Source organism: Zophobas morio, unplaced genomic scaffold, assembly GCF_036711695.1.
Source record: "Zophobas morio isolate AGI-343-1 ecotype UQ-CSIRO unplaced genomic scaffold, CSIRO_AGI_Zmor_V1 ptg000021l, whole genome shotgun sequence".
Lineage (NCBI taxonomy): Eukaryota > Metazoa > Arthropoda > Insecta > Coleoptera > Tenebrionidae > Zophobas > Zophobas morio.
In genome coordinates, this window is record NW_026972126.1 from 11,027,085 (window position 1) to 11,050,085 (window position 23,001).

At 32.4% G+C, this 23,001-nt stretch overlaps 1 protein-coding gene and 1 long non-coding RNA gene across 2 annotated transcripts in view; one reads left to right on the forward strand and one right to left on the reverse strand.

Annotated features, from left to right (window-relative positions):
* The window catches only part of LOC135133234 (uncharacterized), a 149,666-nt gene extending 127,665 nt beyond the window's left edge, over nt 1–22,001 (forward strand). Inside the window, exon 3 of the long non-coding RNA XR_010281157.1 lies at nt 21,946–22,001. This is a non-coding gene — a long non-coding RNA (uncharacterized LOC135133234). The remainder of the gene's footprint in view (nt 1–21,945) is intronic.
* LOC135132912 (pupal cuticle protein-like) lies at nt 4,099–11,770 on the reverse strand. Its single transcript, XM_064061130.1, has 3 exons — nt 11,722–11,770; nt 10,571–11,077; nt 4,099–4,676 (listed from the first exon to the last, which is right to left on the reverse strand). Exons 1-3 carry the CDS (start codon nt 11,768–11,770, stop codon nt 4,162–4,164), a joined length of 1,071 nt encoding a protein of 356 aa, XP_063917200.1. The 3' UTR covers nt 4,099–4,161.
* Nucleotides 22,002–23,001: the final 1,000 nt, after the last annotated feature.

Consider the following 23,001-nt stretch of genomic DNA (forward strand, 5'->3'; position numbering starts at 1 on the left):
CGGTATGATGAGACTGATGAAGTAACAAAATGAGATTGTACATGGTTATTTAAAAAACACACACCCAAATTACCGGGTTTTAAACCAGTATAACACAACTAGGTAGAAAATATATTATTAGTTTTTTTCCCAAAATACCATTCAATTATCTTTTGTGAAGACATGAAGTGTGAACGTAATTTGTAACACTGTTATAAATAACTTCGCTATTATCACCCGTAATTTGCTTTATATAATGCAGTGTATGTACAGACACAAAAAACGTTTCTCGGTGGGTGGTAAATCAATCTTTCTTATTAACATTAATTTTGACATTGATTGCTGGAAGCTATTAAATACACTAACAAGAACAGTATTTCAGACGATGATGAACCTAGGGATTATAATCTCAAATATACTCAGTCTTAATATTTAAGATACATTATGATAGGAGATTAATGGATGCTAAAAGGGATTTTTAATGACTTAAGTCAAACCTTGCTTGATTATTATTAGTATTATGTGACGGCAGTTCTTTCTAAGGTGAATTTTCATAGTAGCACCCAGTATACTGAAAATCAAAATTTGTCAATATATTGAAACATTTTGTTTCAGTTGTGGCTCTGTGAACACTGACAGTTGTTTTTCTTACCCTCTTTTCACAAATATTTTTTTGTTTTTCGTGTTTTTTCTTTTGTATTTTCCCATACATCATACATCTTCACGTCAGTGTCGTTTATTTATACATATTTGTGGAGAAGTTTGAAATATTTTTATCTATTAGGTGTCAGCAGCTCACTATTGTTTCAAAAAATCATTAAATGACGCTACATAAATTTAAAATTTAACGAAACATTTAAACTTCTAACAATGGACGGTTTATTGCGATATTATGTGAGTATTCAGCACATGTACAGGCACAGGGTGTCGCTTTCAATAGAATTTGTTTTGGGCCCCAGTTGAAAATGTGTTCCAAAAATGATATATTATTTTTAATGAAAAAAAATCACACGAGATTTTCATCAACTTTTTTTCAATATAGTTGTATATACAGGGTGGGACTAAGCGCACGGTCCTCGATACCTCGTTTAAATATGAGAGGTACATAAAAACGTTTCAAACCAAAATTATATATTTTTACATACTCTGATTGGCCTCATTATAGGGTTCATAACTGTGGTTTATTGTTAAAATTTTGATGCAATTTTGTCAGGTTATTCAAATTTTTTTGAAATTTTTTATCAATGCAAGAGTTAAAAAAATTGCAATGGCATTATTATTAAAATCTGTGTTACAATTTTTTTTTGGAGGAGTAAAAAGGTATGTGCTGTGTTGTGATATTAATTAAATTAAATTTTAATATACAGAATGTTTCTAAAAAAAACTCTAAAGCATTACCATATTGAAATATCTACAGTTTTCTCAAATGGAATATGTTTTATTACACAGACCTAGCTTGAAATAGGTATATATGTAATGGTGGTATAACAAAGTCACAGTTTTATAATTTTCAAAGCTAACGCTTTGGAACTTTCCACAAAGCTTTGTAATCACGTTATCTTAATAAATATGTGTATAAAAATAAATAGGGTTTGAACTTATTTATACAGGATAATGGAACATATAAATAGGTCGTTTTCTCATACTGTTTAAATAGGATATTCTATATTTTCTAAGAATTTCGAAGTCATCGCTAAATAAACTTTCTTTTGATGTAAGCTTTATTGAAGTTGTATAGTTGTATATATATTAAATATATTATACAATCAAACAAATCCAGTGTTTTAGAACAAAATATGTAAACAACACCAATCACAGTGTAAGAAAAAATAAAATGGCGTTAACCAACTGAGAATAGAGAAAAAAATCAAGGCGGATTTTTAAACCAGAAATACAAGGATTGTATGTTACCTAAAATTTGACAACACTCGATCCGGTAGTTTCGGAGATAAAAATCGACACAGACGACAGACAGACGGCAGACAGAAACGGAAGATTTGTTATGTGATACTTACAATATTAGTAAAGTAAGAACTAAAATATAAAAAAATGTGGATAACAGAATAAAAACGAACATCGAATAAATCACTACCCAAAATTGATCAAAATAAAGGTGAAAGAGCAGAAAAGGAAAGGAAGACTCAAGGATATATAATAAAAGGGAAGAATTAGGAAGGAAAACACAGAGAAAAAGAGAACTAGAGGGCGAAGGCACAAAAAGGGCAAAACGAGATAGATGAAATTAAGAAAAAATAAAATAAAAATCAAAGGGGCGAAAAAAGTAGAAAAACGAAAATTAAAAAAATATATACAAAAAAATTGAGAGAATGAAAATAAAAACGAGAAGGCGAAAGCAAAAAAAGGGAAAACGAGATAGATGAAATTAAGAAAAAATAAAATAAAAATCAAAGGAAACCGAGAAGTAAAAAATATATACACAAAAGATAGAAAAAAATGAGAGAACGAAAAGAGAACTAACACGGATCGGAGCATAAACAAGGAAGATAGAGAATGAAACATGGGGGGGGGAAGATTTTAGAACAAAAGTTAAGAAGCAGCAAACAGAAGAAAGAACATGTAGAAAGCGAGAGAAAAGGAGAGTAAAAATGCAGAAAAAGTGAAAAGATCGAAAGAGCAAAAGAAACTGCAAAGATTGACGGAAAGAGACTACAAAGAAGAAAGTTTGAAAAGGTGAGAGTATTAGAAAGAAAGAGAAGAATAGGGAGAGAGATGAATGATTTAATCAGTAAAATATTGCCTTAGTCATTTATTTTTTTGTGTCACCCTGTATACGCCGTTCCAAAAACATGAATCCATTGATGAGTCACAATTATAACAAATATTTTCGATGTTTTAAATAGGATTTATTTGTCAAAATTTTGAGGAGATGTTATAAATTTTTTGGGACGGAATAAATGGGTCCATTTTGATTACCAGGCTAACGACAAACTTAAAACGTTTACTAGATTTCACAGGATTTGATTTTGCACATTGAAAGTTAAATTGTAAACATGGAGCAGATGCAGTCAATAAATACAAAAAATATACACAATAAAGTAAATTCAAAGTATTTTAGTTTATTCGCATCAGAAGAGAGAGAATAAAGAATAGAGTAAAACGCATTTTTGAAAATTATAATGTTGCAGAATTTTTTACAATAAAACGCATTTTTTTTGATGCCACAATAAACAACATATTTTTGTTCATCTCGCTGTAAAATATTGTAATACAGATGTTAAAAGTATCTTAATGCGATTTTCTAATGAATTCTTGCATTGTAAAAAAAAAGTATTACAATTCAAGAAAATTGGAATATTTAAGATGAAAACCCCTCATCGCAATTCCAAAAATAATTTGTGAGTATAAACCTTAAGAAGCAGCTAATCAGAATAAAAATATACGGGGTGTTTCATCATTTAAAAAACTATATAATGTGTTATGACACCTCTAAAACGAAAGACTCTGTATACTTGGAAATAATTTTAGAGTACTTTACTCTAAGAACCGTGTAACTTTAGTTTAGGAAAACCATTGAAATCTAAATCTGTAAAAATATATAGGTTATTCCTTTAAAAAATTGACAATTTTGATGCAACCTTTAACCGAACAGCCTGTATATCTGCAAATAGTTTTAAATCGTCTCCCTAAACGAGTTTCATTAGTTGGCGTCATTTTTTTTACAATAATCCACGAAAAATTTATGATCAGGGACATCTATATATTCCATTAATTTTGTTGTCGCAGAAAACCATTTAAATTTAAATCAATTAAAAATTTAAATAATCTGTAAATAAAGGTAATAAGAAAACTTGATCATAGTTTCTAATTTAAAATATGGACCAGTGGATTTTTAAATATTGCTGTTTTTCCCAGTAAAAATGCTAACAGAACTATATTTTTTTTCGATTGGTAAACAGTCTAAATCTGAGAGAAATATCTGAAGTCTTTGAGTGTATCAAAATATGTTTTAATGAGTTACCGTAAACCAGTAATCCCTCTACCACCTGACCACAGAGACACCTCCAAACACCACAGCACAGACATATCTAATTAGGACTTCCATCTAAAACAAACACCAAATCTCCATTTTCATGTAATTTTTTTATTAAAAAAACCTGTTATATATTTCACGTAAACAAATCAATAACACCCCAGCAGTCTGTCGAACTGAAGATAAAATTCCTAAAACCCGTAACCTCCACCGTACCCCGAATGCAACCCCCATTGATTATGTTTGGTCGATTCGTCTGCGTGAGCTGCTAGATGTTCTGCCTTGGCGATATACACTTCGGGGGTATCAAAGGGGACGCCGTTGGGAGCTATCACCGGCTCGTGCACGGAGTGCCCGCCGGAATACTGCACTCCGGATTTGGCTAGCTGGTGGGCGAGGCGGTGTTGTTGGCGGGCGGCTTTGACGGAGGCGGTGTTCACGGGGACACCCTTCTTGGTGAGGATGGGGATGTGGTAGAGGTCTTCGTGCGGGGCGTGGTAGTAGTCGTCGTCGTCTTCGTCGTGGGCGGAGGCGTGGGCGACCAAGTGCTGGTATCTGGCGACTTGGACTTCTGGGGTTTCTTCTGGGACGTACGACTCATGGATGATGCCACGACGAATGCGGTAGTGGTGGGTCTGGGCCTGGGACAGGGCGGCGAGGTGGGCGGCGCGGGCCTGTTGGACTTCGGGGGTGTCGATGGGAAGTTCTGAAAGAAGAGGGCGGTGTAAGTGGGGTTGAAAGTTGGTAGAATTCACAAGAAATTCCACTGTTTGACATGCATTGGTCATTTCATTTTACTTTATTTTTTAATTCTAAAAGAATTCAACTAATATTTGCAGTATATAAAGTTATCTAACTAGAAATTCTTTCGTGTCTAAGGTATAAGGTAATATAACGTTCCGTAGCACATTTTATGGTAGAATTTATTTAATAATCTCTTGAGATTATATTACTTACTATTTTACTCAAGAAGATGATAGTTTGTAACCCCCAAGTTGTTATAATACTCGTATTGTTATTGTTGTGCCATAATAAGGTGAATATTCGGGTTCAAATTCTACTTTTATTTAATTTTAATCAAAACCATTGGCATTGATAATGCAACTTATTTTGTGAATAATTGATTGATTGTACAGGGTGATTTCGAAATATATGCAATAATTGTAACCACGGTGTCAGGTACCGTAGTATTGTGCAAATATAGACAAAACAAAGTAAAAGTCGAAAAAGGCAAAAGCCCCATGAACCATCCTGGGTCGTTTCTACCGACTCACTGTTTAGGAAAATGGTTAACTAACCATTCAGCTACTCTAATTTAAAAAGTTATGACGTTCACGACGTTCTTTTAATGTACGATGCACTACAAACTGTGAAGCCCCAATTTCAACTGCAAGTTGGCGAGTGCTGATGTGGGGCTCTTCTTCGACGCGTTGCAAAATTTGTTCTTCAGCTTGCAATGTTCTATCTGTTCTAACATGGCCACGATCGTGAGTTTGAGGTTTGAAGGTACTATGATCTCGGAGACGCTGTACCACTGATGTAAATGATCGCGTATACGGAATCGCGCGATGTGGAAAGCATTCTGTTCACGATTCGCGTGCCAAGCTGGCGTTTCCATCACCTACCGTTTTTTTGTGGTCCTGATACTACTGATACTACTAATACTACTACTACTTAATGTGTTGTATAGTAGCAGCTATAGTTTTATTCTCTTCTGGGACATACAGAGGTTACAAGTTTCTTCCATTGTGCTCTATCTCGGGTTGTATAACTCATTCTAGATATCTTTGCTTCATATTGCCGCCTCCTCTGTTTTCTGGAGCTACTCTGGTTTTCGCTTTCTTTGCGGATTCCACTGTAAATTTCAATTTGTATTCTCTTAACGTATGACCTATTCAACCATTCTTTCTTCTAAATATCTGGACATCTTTCTCTTCTTCACCAGTTCGTTGCCATAATTTTTTGTTTGTAATAATTTCAGGTTCTGTTCTTTTTGCCATTACCTATGTTTCTGATCCACAGAGAAGTACCGCTTTGACTGTTGCATCCTCGTAAGTTGTCACACAGTTTTAAATCACCTTTTTTTCGGAATTTTTATCACTAACCCGGTTTTCCAATCCATGGGTTTATTTTCCTCCTAGGTTTTTATAAAAAGTATCTAAAATATTTCTGCTTTGCTTATTTCGTTTGCTTTCAATTTGGTCTGTTCCTGGCTTCTTTAATTTTGAGACATCTCTAGTTTTTAGTGTCTCCATATCCTCTCTTTCCACATTCATTACATCTCTGAAGTATTCTAGCAATTTTTTTAATTGTTCTTCTGTCGTAGTCAATATTTGCCACTGATTTTTCTAATGTTTTCATAGAGTACTTTCTTGTCCCTACATCTGTTGCCTTTTGTGTTTCTTTAGCCTATGTCTTCTAAAAAATTACGTTTTATCTTTTTTTACACTTTTCGTTACTATCTACTACTGCTGTTTGTTTGTATCTCAGTTATATTTAGTGTTTTTTTGGTTCTGTTTTCTATTTTAATTCCCCTCTCTCTTTTATTTTCTCCGCGTATAATTGCTCATCCAGTTTTTTATCCTGTTTTTAACTCCTAATACTTCTCGCCCAGTTTCAGCAGGACGGCTTTAAAAGTATTCCATATATCCTGAACTGGTTTTTTATAATCTCTTCGTTCTGTCTTCATTTTTTGCACAAACCCCTTTTTGATATACTTGTTGTTAAGTTTTCTGGTGTGTATTCGATTGTTACGAAAGCAACCCATACGCCGCGCCGTCCCGGTACGACGCCTATGGGTTCTAGTATGTACGGCGGTGATGACTAATCGTGGGTGAGGGCGGCCGGCCGGCGTTCGCATAAAGACAAGCCTGGAACGGGTTACCGGAAGTCTCGATTGCGGCGTCCAGAAAAACCTCGAAGCGGCGTTCGCGATCCATCCAGAGGGATGAATGGCTGAGTTTGACCCACGCCGATTTTATTCACCGATCATCGTAACACTATGTTGTTCTACATAATTTTTCTTCAATGGTGTTGTATTTAGTTTCAGAATTAGGAGGAGGTAATGATCTGATTTTATCCCAGCGTCGGTCCTACTGAAATTATGTTTTTCTGTATATTTAAACCCACTTGGTAACTAGGGTCTGGATTCTACCATCGGAATGAAAGGCCTGGGTGTCAATTAATCGAATAAATTAAGTTTGAAATTTAAAAAACATTTGTAGTTTGTTAATAATAAAACATTTTCCGCAATGATTTACGAGGTTTACGATAAATCCACCTCAGTTTTGCAGTTTGTTAGTTACACTGTAGAATGTCATACAGTTTAGATTGTTTTTTGCGAAAATCTGGATGGCCGGGTAAAAAATCAAGACCGATTCATAAACCATATAACTACAGGAGTATGTTATTTTATAAAATTTGAATAGCATTTACCACGCAAAATTTTGAGTTGACGTGTGATAAAATTGTTGCTGGAAATGATCAGACAAATTTCAGCTAAACTATTTGACCACAATCAGTCCATTATCTAATAAATATTGACACAGACGACAGACAGACAACAGGTAGATGAAAACGACGGATCTATTCTTTCATTTTCTAATGGTTACGAAACGTCGAGAAAACATGAAAGTAGTTGTTCGACGGATGGATCCTAAAAATTAAATAATTTAACCATTTAATTATTTGAAAACATGAATAATACAACTGACTAAAATGCATTTACTCTATAATAATTAAAATTCAAACATAGATGTTTGTACTAGCCCTGCTTTTATTCATTCATTAGGAAAACAAAATAAACTGAGGTAAATTTACGTAAAATGACATGCTTGTTTACCAGAAGTTAGTATCCACTCCTATTTTTAATTTCTCAATACCGTTTATTAAAACAGATATTGCTATATAGATTACAGAACATTAACTAAATTTTATTCAAACAACTTCTCCAGAATGTTGATGACGTCATCCAAAAAATTATCATAATAGTTTTCAAGAAAGAATATGCTTTAGAACTTGTTTTGTGACTTGTTTTTTGGTACATAATAAAGAGTATGACAATAAAATAAATTTAGTCGTCTTAAATATACCATAAAATAGACATGAGATAAAATTATTAAAATTATAGGAATCAGTTAAACTTTTTTATAGAATTAATTTTATAAAAACGTATGTTATAAATGATATCTAAATCATATCGAAAGTATATCTTTTAATAACAATTCTTGTTTGTGTATATAAAATCGACATATTTTCATTTTGCGTAAAATATATTATATTTTGCAAAACCATTTTAAATATTATTAATTTAACTATTGGTTATTATTTTATTGAAGAACCATTACTGGAGATACAGAATGTACAAATTAATTAAAAAAAGAGACAAATAAATACAGAATTAAATGTACTTTAAGAAAGTAAGAGATTAAGAGAAACAGTGCAATATTCCAGGATGGTCGATTTTTTTCGCCGGTTAGTATATATATTTATCCCCACCAAAACTTTTATGACGTAGCTGAAATTAATTATTATTGTGGCATTTTATATCGAAAAATACGTCTTCAGATACGTCGTGCATTGAATCCTTGAGAGGTAAGGCAGATTTTTATGGCTGGGGTATTCATTACATAACTTTTTCAGGGTAATAAAAATAATGTAACCGGATGGGATCGTTTTGTTCTAATCTAAAATTATTGCCTGACAGCCAAGAGAAAATAATTTAATTAATTCTACATTTAAAAATCTGTAGTCAGTTTTAGACCTCTACTGAACACAACAATGAAAAATGGTATGATAAATGGTTTTTGTCATTTTGTAGTCATTAATAACGTTTTGAACTGTGTTTTTCATATAACCGTACATTTTTTGCCGAGTTGTTAAATTTTAATAGCCTAGAAACACTAAATTAGTTTTTTTTAGTCCATTTTATCATTTTCGATAAAATCTGATGTAAGCTTCCGTTTCTGGGTTATTCGAGTTTAAGTAATGGAAGATGAATTTTACGCTATATTTTTTTGGAAAAAGGAAGTAGTTTTGATACTAAAAAGAAATTTTAGTAGTTTCAAAGTAACTTACATAAATATCTTAATGATTTATATTTCTTCTAACATTTCTTTGAAGATCGCAGGAAAAAGGAATATATATAACAAGTTCGTGTCCTCGAATAATTTTTAAATGTTAAAGAACCACTTTTCAATTTCCAAAATCCTCCGAAAATAGAGTTGTTTTGATCAGCAATTCTGAGATAGATAGAATCAAATATAATCAAATATGCTTAAATTTAGAACTAATAAGTACTTTCTGTTAAAATCTTAGCTGAGTTGTTAATATAATGTGCAATCATCCATACGTGCTATGCCTACTCAATACATTTGTGTGGGATAATGGAATATGTTTGAATATTGCGCTACTGATTCTAGATATTGAAATTTAACAGATTCATTTCATACTTGATATCATTTATTTAATTATATAGGAGTATGAAACTAAATATGTGTGAAATGTACCTATAATATAAATGAAAACAAAGAGGCAAAATATGAGTAATAAAATCTTTAAATGCTGAATTATATTTTCATGAATCTCCAGTAATAATATGTAAAATATTCAACTGTTGCAGACGGTATTTTAAAGAATGCATAACGGACATTTGGGAAATGCCAGTAGACTGAAGCTTATTAAAATGGAATATTAAAAAATTAATCATGCTGAATTATGCATTAGAATTACATATTCCTACCTTTACATTATTTTTGTATATTTTGTCACATTTGTTTAAGTTCAATTTGCAGAAATTATGTAATGTTGTGGAAGCTTCATGCATAAATATAAGTTATTTTGCTAAAGGTGAAAAGTGAAATTTATTTATGACCAACGTATTAAAATTTTTGTAAATTTTAATTGATCAGACCCACTCAGAACACAAAAAGGAAATATATTATATGTATAAGAAAAAAAGAACACTAGACTAAAAAATCTAGAGAACAATACATAAAACAGATATAAATCTAATTTATTAATATGGAAACTCCGACTGACATCTGAATGTCGAATAATTTAACATCTTAAATTGGTGGAGAAATTACATTTTAATGTGTCTTCGATAATAACATCAAATTTTCAGCTGTTGCAGACAGTTGCAGAAGTATTTAACTTATTTTATAATTTAGCAAATGTCAGTAAACAGAAAAGTACGAAAATAGAATATTCAAAAATTAATATGAATGTGTAAATTTTTCTCACATCTCTTCGAGAAAATAAATTTGCTTAGGTGGTGTGAAAACTTCACGCATAAAAGCTAGTTATTTTGATAAATATGAAATGTGAAATTACCTATGACCGAGGAACTAAAACTTTATAAGTTCGTTGTTTTATGAAACTTGCTTAAAACACAAAAGGAAAAAGTTTTAGTTCCGGAAAATTCCAGATAGTGTTAAAGACCGGTCAACTGCAGATCGATAGCTACATTGCTTTTTGATACTAATGCAAAGACATGCGATAAGAACACTTGCGGAATAAATACATTTAAACTAATTATCATTAATATTAATTAAACCGATAATAGAAGAATAATTGATCTTTAGAGCGTGTCATAAATACCTGAAGAATATGCACCAATGGCGTAATTTTGCTGCTTTGGCTGCGTGTAAACCACATTAGTTTGGTACTGTTGTTGATGATAATTGTTCTGCTGTTGGTACGACTGTGGCTGGTACTGTTGCCGTTGATAATGCACTTGTTGAAACTGCCCTTGCTGATGCAACTGTGGTTGCTGATATTGCTGTTGGTACCCTTGGTACCTGGGAATCACAGCCTCGTTGTACTGACCGTTGGACTGACTCTTGGCGGCCAGAGCTCTGGCTCTCTCGAAAGCCTCAAAATGAGCAGCCTTGGCAGCCTGCACCTCCGGAGTATCGATTGGTACTCCATCCTTGATGACAGGCACGTAATCTCCCCGACCCTGGTACCCGTAATTCTGCCCCTTCACCACCACACACAACACACCAACCAAAAGGAATTGAATCTTCATTTCGACAACTTCAACCTCCTCGGACGATGGTGTTCCAGGACTGTTGAGAGCTGGTGTGCCGCAAGACGGAACCGATGCTATTTATATACAGCCCCAAAAATGAATAATTATTGGGGCATCATCCGTGAAGTCTAATTAATCTCGGTCGGTGAGTTTTTATTACCCAAAAATAAATAATTTAGATGTGGTTACGTCTTTACGCGTATGGTAATTGGTGCAACGGGTCACTTTCACTAGAGATGGGGGATGATATTGATTGAGGTATCGCAGATGGTGCCTCTAAGATAATTTTACATAGGAGACACTTGAAATAGGTGAAATTAGTTAGATAGGTAATATTGTTTCTTGATTTTTATTTAATTATATCGAAAATCGGGTTCAACCACTGAAGCAGATAGAAGAGACTTGATGCATATCAATTTATGAAAATTTATGTATATAGGGTAATTTCGTTCAAACACAGGGTTTGTACGCACAAGACGAGAAATCGGAATGTGAGGACCTATTTTATAATTCTCTTTGGCTTTGCAGACTTCAACTTTCCATTAAACTTAGTTTTAACTGCATACTGATATTCTAACCAACAAGAAAGTATGTAAATTTTGTAAAAAAGTACTTCCTCTTGTTCGCAGTGAGAAGGTCAGTTACGCGGTGCTGACCGACTAATTTCTCTCACTTTACACAATACTTAGTTATTTGAACCAGTTCATTCGCGCTCTACTCATCTCTGACGTTCCCATTTCTTCCTGTACCTCGATGCACTCTTTCATTACAGAAACTCATTTCCTCATTCTCTGTATCTTGGAGGCACATACGCCACCCTCTGCTAATACCGGCGCTCTATTGTTTTTAAAGCTCCCGACCACAATGGACCCCTGTTGATTAATAGTTCGGGTGTTATCCTTTAATTTGGTAATCTTATTGGTTTAACCGGCATTGTCGCCTGGATTACACCAGCTTAATCATGTCTTGGTTGATGAGATCGAGTTCGGGTATTAAATCCCGTCTCTTCATGTGGGGAAAAATTGCCGGAATTAAAACGGTGCTCATGTAACCAAGAAAATTGTTTTAGAATCAGCTGCATTTAAAAGGATCCACTAAATCTGGTTAAATGGGGAGGAAAATTGGCGCGATTTTGAGGGGTTGGGGGAATAGCGTAAAAATTGGGATTTGGTGATGGGTATCGGAGAGAAATACAACTGTGGGTATTTTACACAATTTTATATGGAATTTTGGAAAAAAAATATAATAATCGTTGTATAATACTCGTACAATTTTCTAAATTTCATAAAGGAACACGCAGTTTAAACCATATCCTACTGTAATATTATTTTCGCAGCTATTTTTTATCCAGTTGAAAATGTACTCATTTTTTATTCAAGTTTTATTTACTTTTATATTCCCGTTATTTTATTTTCTTTTTTAGCATCCATTTTCTAGTTGGTGCATTTTTTAACATGCTTTTAGTGTTCGTGCATTGTAACTTTTTTATGGTAAGTCTTTTTTGTTCCACTCCACTATAATCATGAATTTAAAAATTTATCAAAGATACATATTTAAAGAGCTCGGATGCAGTTTAAAATAAAGTACTAACTTATTAAAAAATATCTGATTTTTCAGGTTTATATGTATTTATGCTTCAAAATAAATTTAATTTTTTATTCTGGTGACCGAAATAGCAAGTAATTAATGCCTTTCTACTTGCTCTGATTGACCAGAGATAGTCAAGTAATGCATAGTTTAACATTTGTTGTACTATAAAAAATTTGAACAAATTGTGTCGATTTGTAAAGATGAACTCTCGAGTCGCTATGTTTCGTAACTGTTAGCAAAGGACAAAAGTTTGGTTTATCGAGAACAGACTTAAGTAAGTAGGTACTTTTAAATTTTAAGGATCTTGAAGCCACGGTTGAGAACAAAATCGACAGAACAATAAAATGCGGTCAAGCGGATGGTGGAACAGAATATCGGTATTAAGCGTAACTTCGGAGAATTTTTCTATACAAAAATCTAATTCCGAAATGAATGTGTACATAATAGCATTCAGCAAAATTGAGTTAGTGAAAGGACGAATCGTACACTAATTGACATAACGCGTTGTTTAATAATAATTCCATTGCTTCCATCACTTCGGGCCAAAGCTATAAATACAATAAATTAGATTAGAAAGTGGTGGTTAGTAATTAAAAGAATCCAAATAGAACAGGAAGATGTAATTTTATGGGACACTGTGATCACAATAAAGTCATAGAAGAACATCTCCCGATTGATTGCAGTCTTATAGCAGAAATAAAAGAAAGGTAAAAATATTAATAGAAGTGTTGACGAAGAATACCTCGAAAATATGCTTTATTGTTCAGATAAAACTACAAATAACTTTTTTTGTACTGATGAGACCCCAGGAAGTCGAAAGACAGATGTTCAGTGTGTCGTCTGTAATCTCTGGAGTCTATATTTTCTAGAGTTGTTTTCGAGCTTGTTTTTCTGATTCCATTAACGAATTTATCACACTTTAATCACCCACACGTCGCCATTGTCTATGATTCGAACGCATTATGTTGCGAAGACACACTTGCTTATATTTGGGAAACGGACAGGGGCGGCTCATGAGTTGAGAAGTTGATGTGGCCAGATAAGTTGCTCCAATATCACATGGAAATTTTTTTGCAAAAAATGAAACTTTAAAATATAAAAAAAATGGCCACTGCTTCTTTTTTGCAACAAATTCATAACATACTTCAATGCTTGTACTTTATGAATCTGTCTTTAGATTTTCCCCGTGGCATTTAAATTTTCCCAAAATTTCGAAGTTCTACAGCAATCTTTTTACCAGTAAGCGGAGCTCCTACAAGATTATTCGTTGGGCTACAGCGTAGTGTTCGTTTTCGTAGGCGAAAACTACGCAGGTTCGAATGTTGCATGGAGTTTTGGTTTTTTGCAGTTAGAGCTATTTTCTATTATATATTTTTCTATTGACATAACGTCTTATGCTGAAATAAGTGTTGATCACAACATTTTTAAATATGAAAAGTCACCAATACATATCATGGGTTGACGATAAGGACACTTCAGAGTTTCAGACCAATGTAAGTGTATTTTCATAACATAATGCGTTGGAATAGTAGACAGTGGCGGGGTATGGATGATGAAAGTATGATACATTAATGAATTCAGAAAACAAGCTCTACAAGAATCTCTGAAAAAATATGTAGCGTGTTATTAAAGATAAGTGGGATACCATACATAGTTCGTAATCAAACAAAAAAAATATATATAGATGGTCAAAATAAATTTGTCATTTACCTTCTTATACAGTTACTGGTATTATTGCCCACTCTAAGCGTTCAGAAGCGATTTGGTTGGTTTGGACTACAATTTCTGCGGGAAATAGGTTTTTAATCTGTTACCCGTTGAAATACAAAAATTGCTGTTTACACATTTTAAAAAGAAAATAAATCATTACTTGACATGTAAAGCTTTTCATAACATAGAAGAATTTTGTAGTAACAAGATATTTTAAATTTAATTTAAATATGTGTTGTTATAATTTGTTAGTTGACATGTGCACAAACAATAGTGATTAGTGAAATAAGGCACTAATAAACACTATTGTTATTATTATTGTGGTTATTTTTGATACATTGTATGATATTAACACTGAGAAAAAAATGAAAAATCAAAATAATCGAAAATTTGAAAAATCGATAAATCTAAAAATCGTAAAACCAACATGTCAAGAAATCGAAATATAAAAAAATCGTAAAACCGAAAAAATGAAAATCAATTGAAAATCGAAACTTCGAAAAACTGGAAAATCGAAAAATCGAAAAGTCCAAAAATTGAGAAACCGAAATAGACCAAAATCGAAAAATCGAAACGTTCAAAAATTAAAAAATTCGAAAAATTGAAATATTGAGAAATCGAAGGATCGAGAAATCTAAAAGTCATATGAAGTCGGAAAATCAAAAAATTGAGAAACCGAAATAGGCCAAAATCAAAGAAACGGAAAATTGAAAGTTACAAATTGGAAAATCGAAAAATCTAAAAGCGGAAATATAAGAAAACGAAGAACGGAACAATGGAAACACTGAGAAACTGAAATGGGCCAAAATAAAAAATCGAAAATTTATAAATTCAAGTTATAAATTGAAAAACTCATAAATCGAGAAACTGAACAATCAGAATATCGAAATATCCAAATCTCGGTATAGTTATAGGGAAATCAAAACATTGAAAAATGAAAAATTAAAAAATCGACAATTTGAAAAAATGAAAAATCGAAAAACAGAAAATCCAAAACTGGGAAGTCAAAAAATCGATAGATTAAGAAATCCAAACATTTGAAAAATTCGAAAACTCGAAATATCGAAGAACTGAAATGAAAAATCGAGAAATTGAAAAATCCAGAAGGCAAACATCGAAAGAATCGAAATATTGAAAAATCTCAAAACGAAAAAATGAAAAATGAAAGAAAACTGAAATATTCAAAAACTGGCAATTTATAAAATTGAAAAATCGAGAAATTGAAAAATTGAGAAATTGTAAAATCGAAAAATTCAATAACAAAAAATCTGAAAAATCACGAAACTGAAATTTCAAATAATCAAAAAGTGAAAGAAAAACTGAAGAATGGAAAAACTAAAAAATTTCAAAACTGAAATATCCAACAACTGAGAAATTAAAAAATTGAGAAAATGAGAATTCAAAAAGTTAAAAAAGTGAGGTCGAAAAATCAAAATCTTAGAAAATTGAAAAATTGAAAAATCAAAAATCTAAAATATTGAAAAATTGAAGAATTGAAGAAATGAAAAATCGAAAAACTGAGTTTATAAAAGTTAAATTTGAAAAATTGCAAAAACCAAATATTCAAAATCGTAAAATTGAAAAGGAGAAAAATTGGAAAAACGTAAAATTGAAACATCGAAAAATTGAAAATCGTGAAATTGAAAATTAAGAAATCGTAAAAACGAAAAATTAAATAATAATTAGGTAATCTGAAAAATCCCAAGAGTGAAACTTCGAATAATTGAAACATAAAAGAAAAACTGAAGAATGGAGAAACTGAAAAATCTAAAACTGAAATATCCAAAAACTGAGGAATTAAAAAATTTTAAAAATGAGAAATCAAAATGTCAAAGAAGTGAAGTCGAAAAATCAAAACCTTCAAAAATTGAAAAATTAAAAACCTAACAATTGAAAAATTAAAGAATTGAAGAAATGAAAAATCGAAAAACTGAGAGTTTATAAAGGTCAAATTTGAAAAATTACAAAAATCCAGTATTTAAAATCATAGAATTGAAGAAGAGAAAAATTGGAAAAACGTGAAATTGAAGCATTGGAAAATTGAGAAATGAAAAAATTGAAAATCGTGAAGTTGAAAAATTTAGAAATTGTAAAATCGTAGAATTGAATAATAAATAAACTGCAAAATCCCAAAACTGAAATTTCGAAAAACTGAAAAATGAAAAATTCCATAACTGAAATATCCAAAAACTGAGAAATTCAAAAACTGAATAATTGGGAAATGGAAAAATCAAAAAAGTGAAGTCGAAAAATCGAACCTTAAAGAAAAAATGAAAAATCAAAAACATGGAAATCGAAAATTGAGAAATCGAGAAATTGAAAAATTGAGAAATGAGAAATTGTAAAATCAAAATATTGAACCATAAATAGGTAATCTAAAAAATCCCAAAACTGAAATTTGGAATAATTGAAAAATTAAAGAAAAAATGAAGAATGGATAAACTGAAAAGTCCAAAACTGAAATATCTAAAAACTGAGAAATTAAAAAATTTTAAAAATGAGAAATCAAAAAGTCAAAAAAGTGAAGTCAAAAATTGAAAAATTAAAAACCTAACAATTGAAAAATTGAAGAATTGAAGAAATGAAAAATAGAAAAACTGAGAGTTTATAAAACTCAAATTTGAAAAATTACAAAAAGCCAGTATTTAAAATCATAAAATTGAAGAAGAGAAAAATTGGAAAAACGTGAAATTGAAGCATTGGAAAATTGAGAAATCGAAAAATTGAAAATCGTGAAGTTGAAAAATTTAGAAATTGTAAAATCGAAGAATTGAATAATAAATAAACTGCAAAATCCCAAATCTGGCAAATTCAAAAACTGAAAAATTAGGATGGAAAAATCTAAAAAGTTAAGTTGAAAAATTGGAACTTTGGTTTTTCAATTTTTGTGTTTTTTAAAGACCTGAAAAATTGATGAGTCAAGAAATGCGAAAATTAAAACATTCATTATTAAAAAAAAAATTAGTAAAAATGCATGCAAATCAGATCCTAACGTTCCCAAAAGATAAAAATAACTACATTTTTTCGAAAAAAATCTATTGCATGATAACGATTCTAACAGTATTGTTAATTTGCGGAATTTTACTAGTACCAAACATAATTAAAGGATTATTTCTTAATTAATCAAAAAATAGTTGCAAGTCAATAATTAACACATGTATCTAACAAAATCTTCACTTACTCGTTGTGAACTCCGACCAAGCAATTCTTTCCCGTAGAAATATAATGGCTTATAGATCAAATCGTTTCTGAACGATTACGGTCGATATTGGCCTGAGTGGGTTCTGGTCTGTAGATCAGACAAGTTCTCAGGTGACGATTTATTTTTACGTGTATTTTTAATTTGTCAAAAAAACGGGATTTCTTATACTGTACATTAGGGACGAGGGAACTCCTGTCCACATAACCTTCGACCAATTTTTTTAAGTTTACTCTCAGAAGTCTTAGCGAAGTTGTTTGGGTTCAATTAATAAACAATAAATCTCCACATTTAGAAAAAACACACCTTTAGAATACGAGCGTAGCGAGCCCGTTCAGGTTTCTCTAATTTTAAAAATCGTATTTGTTTTTAAGACTCACTACGTTAAGGATGTATTGTAGTCAAATCCATGGGACGAATGTCCACTTTTATGTTTTCTCAACGTTTCATGACCCCTGGACTACGAAAAAAATTGTCTCCCGTTTCCATCTGTCTGTCTGTGCGCCGTTTGTGTCGCTTTTTGTTGTTTGACAGACAATATTCGCAACTACCGGACGGATTGCTGTCAAATTTTTTATGTGTATTATGAATATCCTGCAGTTGATAAAACTCCAACCAAACTTTGTACAATCATCCCACCAACAATGTGATGACGTCACCTCAAAATTATACATGGCAAGTAGGTTTTAAATTCTATAAAATAACGTACTCCTGCACGTGTAGTTTATGATTCCGTGTTGAGTTTTTATCAGAGATATCCAGATGTTTGGAAAAGAAAATCTATATACTCTGTACTCGTGATTTGCCATTGCGATATTTTTTTAAATTGCTTATACAGAGCGACTCAAAAAATTGAATGAATGACTCATTTTATTTATTAATTAAAAAGTTTTTTTGCAAAAACTACAAAATTATTTAAAATATCGACTAAAATGTATACTAAAATGCTAGGTTGTTAATGTATCGAATCCAAAGTGCTATATCGGACTGACCTTCAGGCGGCCCTTGGGACTCTTATCATTATTATTACTATTATTATGACAAGGTTCAACGGATAAGAAACCCAATTAAAGGATAATAATAGGGAAAAACAAAAAAAATACCTATAGTTAAATGCGATTACTTTTTAATAATAATAATGCTTCGATCAGTCTAAAAGTAAGAGTGGGGCGAAGTCTAGCAGTGCCATTAAACTCCTCAACTTAAGAAAAGTTTTGATAATACAATTTTGACTATAAAAAATCGTCTACGGATATTAATTTTTTTTAATTTTCACTTTCGTCGGAAAATTAAAAATTTCTTAGTACTATTAATAACACCACTGGACTCTCAGTTTTTCGAGAAAATTGGGTATTCTCGTATTATGTGTCTAAAGAAGACGAACGATTAGACAACAAAAATAATAATAGTAATAAGCAGGAACAAGACGGATTCATAAGCCACAAGTACAAGAGCATGTACTTTAATCTTACATTAACTACTAACTCCACAACCGTATTTCTCGAATTTAAAAAAAAAATCAGCAGCAAGTATTTTGTATTCTCTCACTTGATTTATACATGGATGGTATAATACCATGCAAGAGCTCATTATTGGAAGTGCCTAGTCTCAAATTTAAGATATGATAGTTAAAATACAGTACTTTTAATGCAATAAATGACTTTCCAACTAGATGCGATGTTATGTGTTTTAAATCTTAAATCCTGATGAATATAGAGCGGATTTATAAGCACAAAAAAATTAAGAATAAGCGCTTAATTAAGCACAACATTTTCAATAAAAAAGTTTTATTTTAAGCAAAAAAGCATTAAAAACATAATCATATTACAAATCAAAGAACACTTCTTAGAACTTTGGATAAAATATTATTACAATAATCCTAGACTTTATATTTTACACACGTATTTCAGTTTTCTTTAAAACAATTTATGATTGAAATATGTTCCAAGTTGTCCACTGTAAAATTTTTTCGCCGATCATTTAAAATGTGTTTAAAATTGGAGAATGTGCTTTCAACATCCACACTCGTTGCTGACGCAAATTTGAATTTTGCAACTAATGTTGAATCTAACTCCAAATTTTCCACCTTCTGGCCTTGTAAAACACGGGCAACGTCGGAAAGAACACCAAAACCTGCATTTTTATTTAACACTTCGTCAAGTTTTTGAGATACTCTAGTACCAATATCTCCCCTTACTGCGTTTGCTTGTTGTTTAAATTCTTTCACTAAGTTTATGGCATCTACCAACAACATGTTGGGTTTTTCTAACTTTTCTATTACGTCACATACGAATTGATAATTGCTTCTTAGAAAAGCTAAATCTTGTCGCAAATCTTTGTTTTCCAAAATAGTTATGCAATCTTTAATCGATTGAGAAGAATCTTCGCTAAACTCCGTAACTACTTCCTCAAATTCTTTGATATATTTGTCATAATAAAATGTGGCCTGTAACCATGTTCCCCACCTCGTTATAATCGGCTCTGGGGGCATTGGTATGTTTGGAAATTTTTCCTTAAAATGTTGCACTCTTAGTGGGGCTTTAACAAAAATCTTTTTACCATTTGCCACTAATTTTTTAACAGTAGGAAACTGCAAACGTATTCCTTCAGCCACTCTGTTTAAACCGTGGGCAATGCAAGTAGAGTGAATTAAATTGGGGTACATATTTTTAGATTATTCCCTGCTTTCAACATATAACGAGCTGCATCCGAGATCATCAATAAAATTTTATTCGGCGGTACGGCATTTGGCAAAAATAGTGACGTAAGACTGTCATTTACAAATCTGGTAATCGTATTGCCATTTGTTTTATCTAACATTTTCAAACTTACTACATACCCTCGACTAGGGAAATTTTCATTTAAGATTCCAACAATTAAACTTGCACGTATCTTCCGCAACTATCGGTTGTTTCATCGACAGCGAACCATAAATAATTATCTCCAATGCGATGTTTAATTTCGTTGTAAACTTGCTGAAACACTGGGCCTACATCATTTTTTCGGAGAGTACTTTCAACCGGAATATGTCGATTGCAGTGTTTTTCAAGGAATTCTTGAAGAGGGCCTTTCTCTAATTTTTTTAAAGGTATATTGGACTGGATCATCATTTTACATAAATCGAAATTAAACTGAAACTGCTCATCTTTTGTGGAAGTAGATGCAACAGATTCATGTATGGTCTGCTGTTTAATTTTAGAAACTTCAAACATTTTCTTCCTTTCTACATGAAGAGTCGCTCTGACATGTTGCGTCACGCTATATTTTTTATCACTTTGAATCTAAAACAACGTACATATACAGGATTAACAAAGGAAAATAGATAAAAAAAAAATGAATGGGCTTACGGTTTTCACACAAGCTCTGCAGAATATTTTGTTGTTTTCTAGTTTTAATTCTGGAAAATTCCTTATCCACTCATCCGGCGTCGATTTTACTTTCGGCATTCTTTTAAAATATTAGTAATATTACCAAAAAGAACTCAACATGTAACAAGGGAGAACCACGTATAACACTGTACTACGACAGATGCGATAGACTGATGGTTGTGAAATAAACGGTTCATTTACTTTAAAGTTTCCATTAGAAAAATTTTAAGGTAGGTAGTTGGGTACAATAAACCTTTTTTCTAGAAAATCTTCAACGGTCTTGCCGCAAAATGCCGAAAAAGAACATCTGGTTAAAAGCTTTAATTCATTATCAACGGAAGTAAGGACTTAAAGTCATAAAATCTATGGAGTATTTTTCCAATCCTATAATAAAATTTTATTACCCAAACGACCGGAACCTATTCACAGAAAAGGTCTTGAGTAAGTGTACTTCAATGGTCAAGTCCAGGTAAAATGCATACGATACGATACGGTTAACTAACAAGTATTTGTCATCCCGACAAGGCCGGCATTTGAACAAAATATGTATGCATTAAAACTCATATTTGTCGAAAAAAGCATTAAATAACCATATAAGTTTTAATATGCATAAAATTGAAAAAAAAGCAACTAAGCATAAAAAAAATGTGTCAAATGACTCCAAATTGTATCATAGTTACAGATATAAAAAGGTTTTGAAGTGCTTACATTTTTCACAAAAAGCATTAAACCTAGAAATCCGATCTCTACTGATGAATGAATAAATTCTAAATTTTTGACCGTATTTGAAACTGAAAATTGACTTTTAATTTGCTTCTGGTGTGAGTTCTGTTAAATATGTCAATGTCGAGACTCAGTATCGGTATAACTATGCAATTTCAGTGTTAGTGGTGAGCCGATTGCTATATCAGTACGTGGAGTAGTGATAAGGAAATGTTGGTTTAGTTCACCTTTATCCCGATGGCGATATATTCTTGTTTTTGCGTGTAGATGTAATAGTTAGTTTGAACAGAAAATTCCTTTAAAGTTCCACAATCTGGCATTGTCTCAATTTTAACTTGATTTTTTTTTCCAGATCCCGTAAGACCATGGCAGAGCAATCGACTTACGTCTGATGGAGGTCAGTATTAGCGTGCTTTTTCCCGCTACGGCATGTACATAAGGCCATTAAGGCCGACGTTAATGCTGTTAAAACGTCAGTGAAAATTTCCAATCGACCGAACTGACCGCGCTTAAATCGATTAAAGTTCGTTTGATGGCCTGCATATGGACCGCTGCACGCAGAAATGGGGAACGGCGGCGGCGGAATTTTATATTTCGCACATCGTAAATAATATTAACGAATGGGGGAAAGGTGCGAGCGAAAAGTCCTGCGGGACGAGGCTAATTAAAATTGCGAAGTCCCCGCAAAACAGGTGCTTTGTGGTATTAAATTAATTTTGCGTTTTCCTAGGAGCGGGGTTTTATGTGTTTTAAAAGGATGTGAAGTGGCACTGCAGGGCCTATTTTGAAATTTATGAAAAGAAGTCGCTGTTGGGGGATGTTTACGTTGATTACGGGGGAATATGAGTTGTATGTTAAAAGCAGAAGCACTGGGAGGGTACGAGAGGTGTTATTGTCGCCGATAAGGGTAGTCGGTACATTTTCATTTAAAAGAGGGTATTTTCGCTTAAAAAGATTACGCTTGGGTTGATTCTGAAAAGCGAATGTAGTACGCTTGTATGTACGTAATTTTCTTTTTGGTTTTATTCAGTAAAAACAAATTTCGAACTTTAAGTATGACGGAGAAACGAGACTTCGGTAGATGTGTCGTTTTACATAAATACTGTTACGATTGACGGACGAATAATAAATCGGGCGTTGGTAAAACTCAAAAAATTTATTTCTTCAGGTCGAATTACAACACTAACTATTGCGACGAATATGTACAGAAATTATTCCGGCGCTCTCGACTGTCTTCACTGGATCAATGAATCCATTACCTACGGTCGCCTCTATTTAAACTCATATTCTTTGATCGAGATCCTTCACGAACATCCATCGCGACTCCGCTTCGCGATTCCCCTGGACGCTGCTTCGAGACGGCTCCAGATCTGTCTTTATGCGCCCGCCTCTCGGCCGTCAACAGCGA

Bases quoted from the DNA above. Each gene is read 5' to 3' on its own strand.
- LOC135132912 (XM_064061130.1), bottom strand. From the start codon at position 11,770: ATGAAAGAGTGCATCGAGGTACAGGAAGAAATGGGAACGTCAGAGATG. The intron at 11,078-11,721 runs GTAGAGCGCGAA...GTATATAAATAG, and splicing joins AATGGGAACGTCAGAGATGA to CATCGGTTCCGTCTTGCGGC. The intron at 4,677-10,570 runs GTATTTATGACA...CTCTTCTTTCAG, and splicing joins CATTGGTGCATATTCTTCAG to AACTTCCCATCGACACCCCC.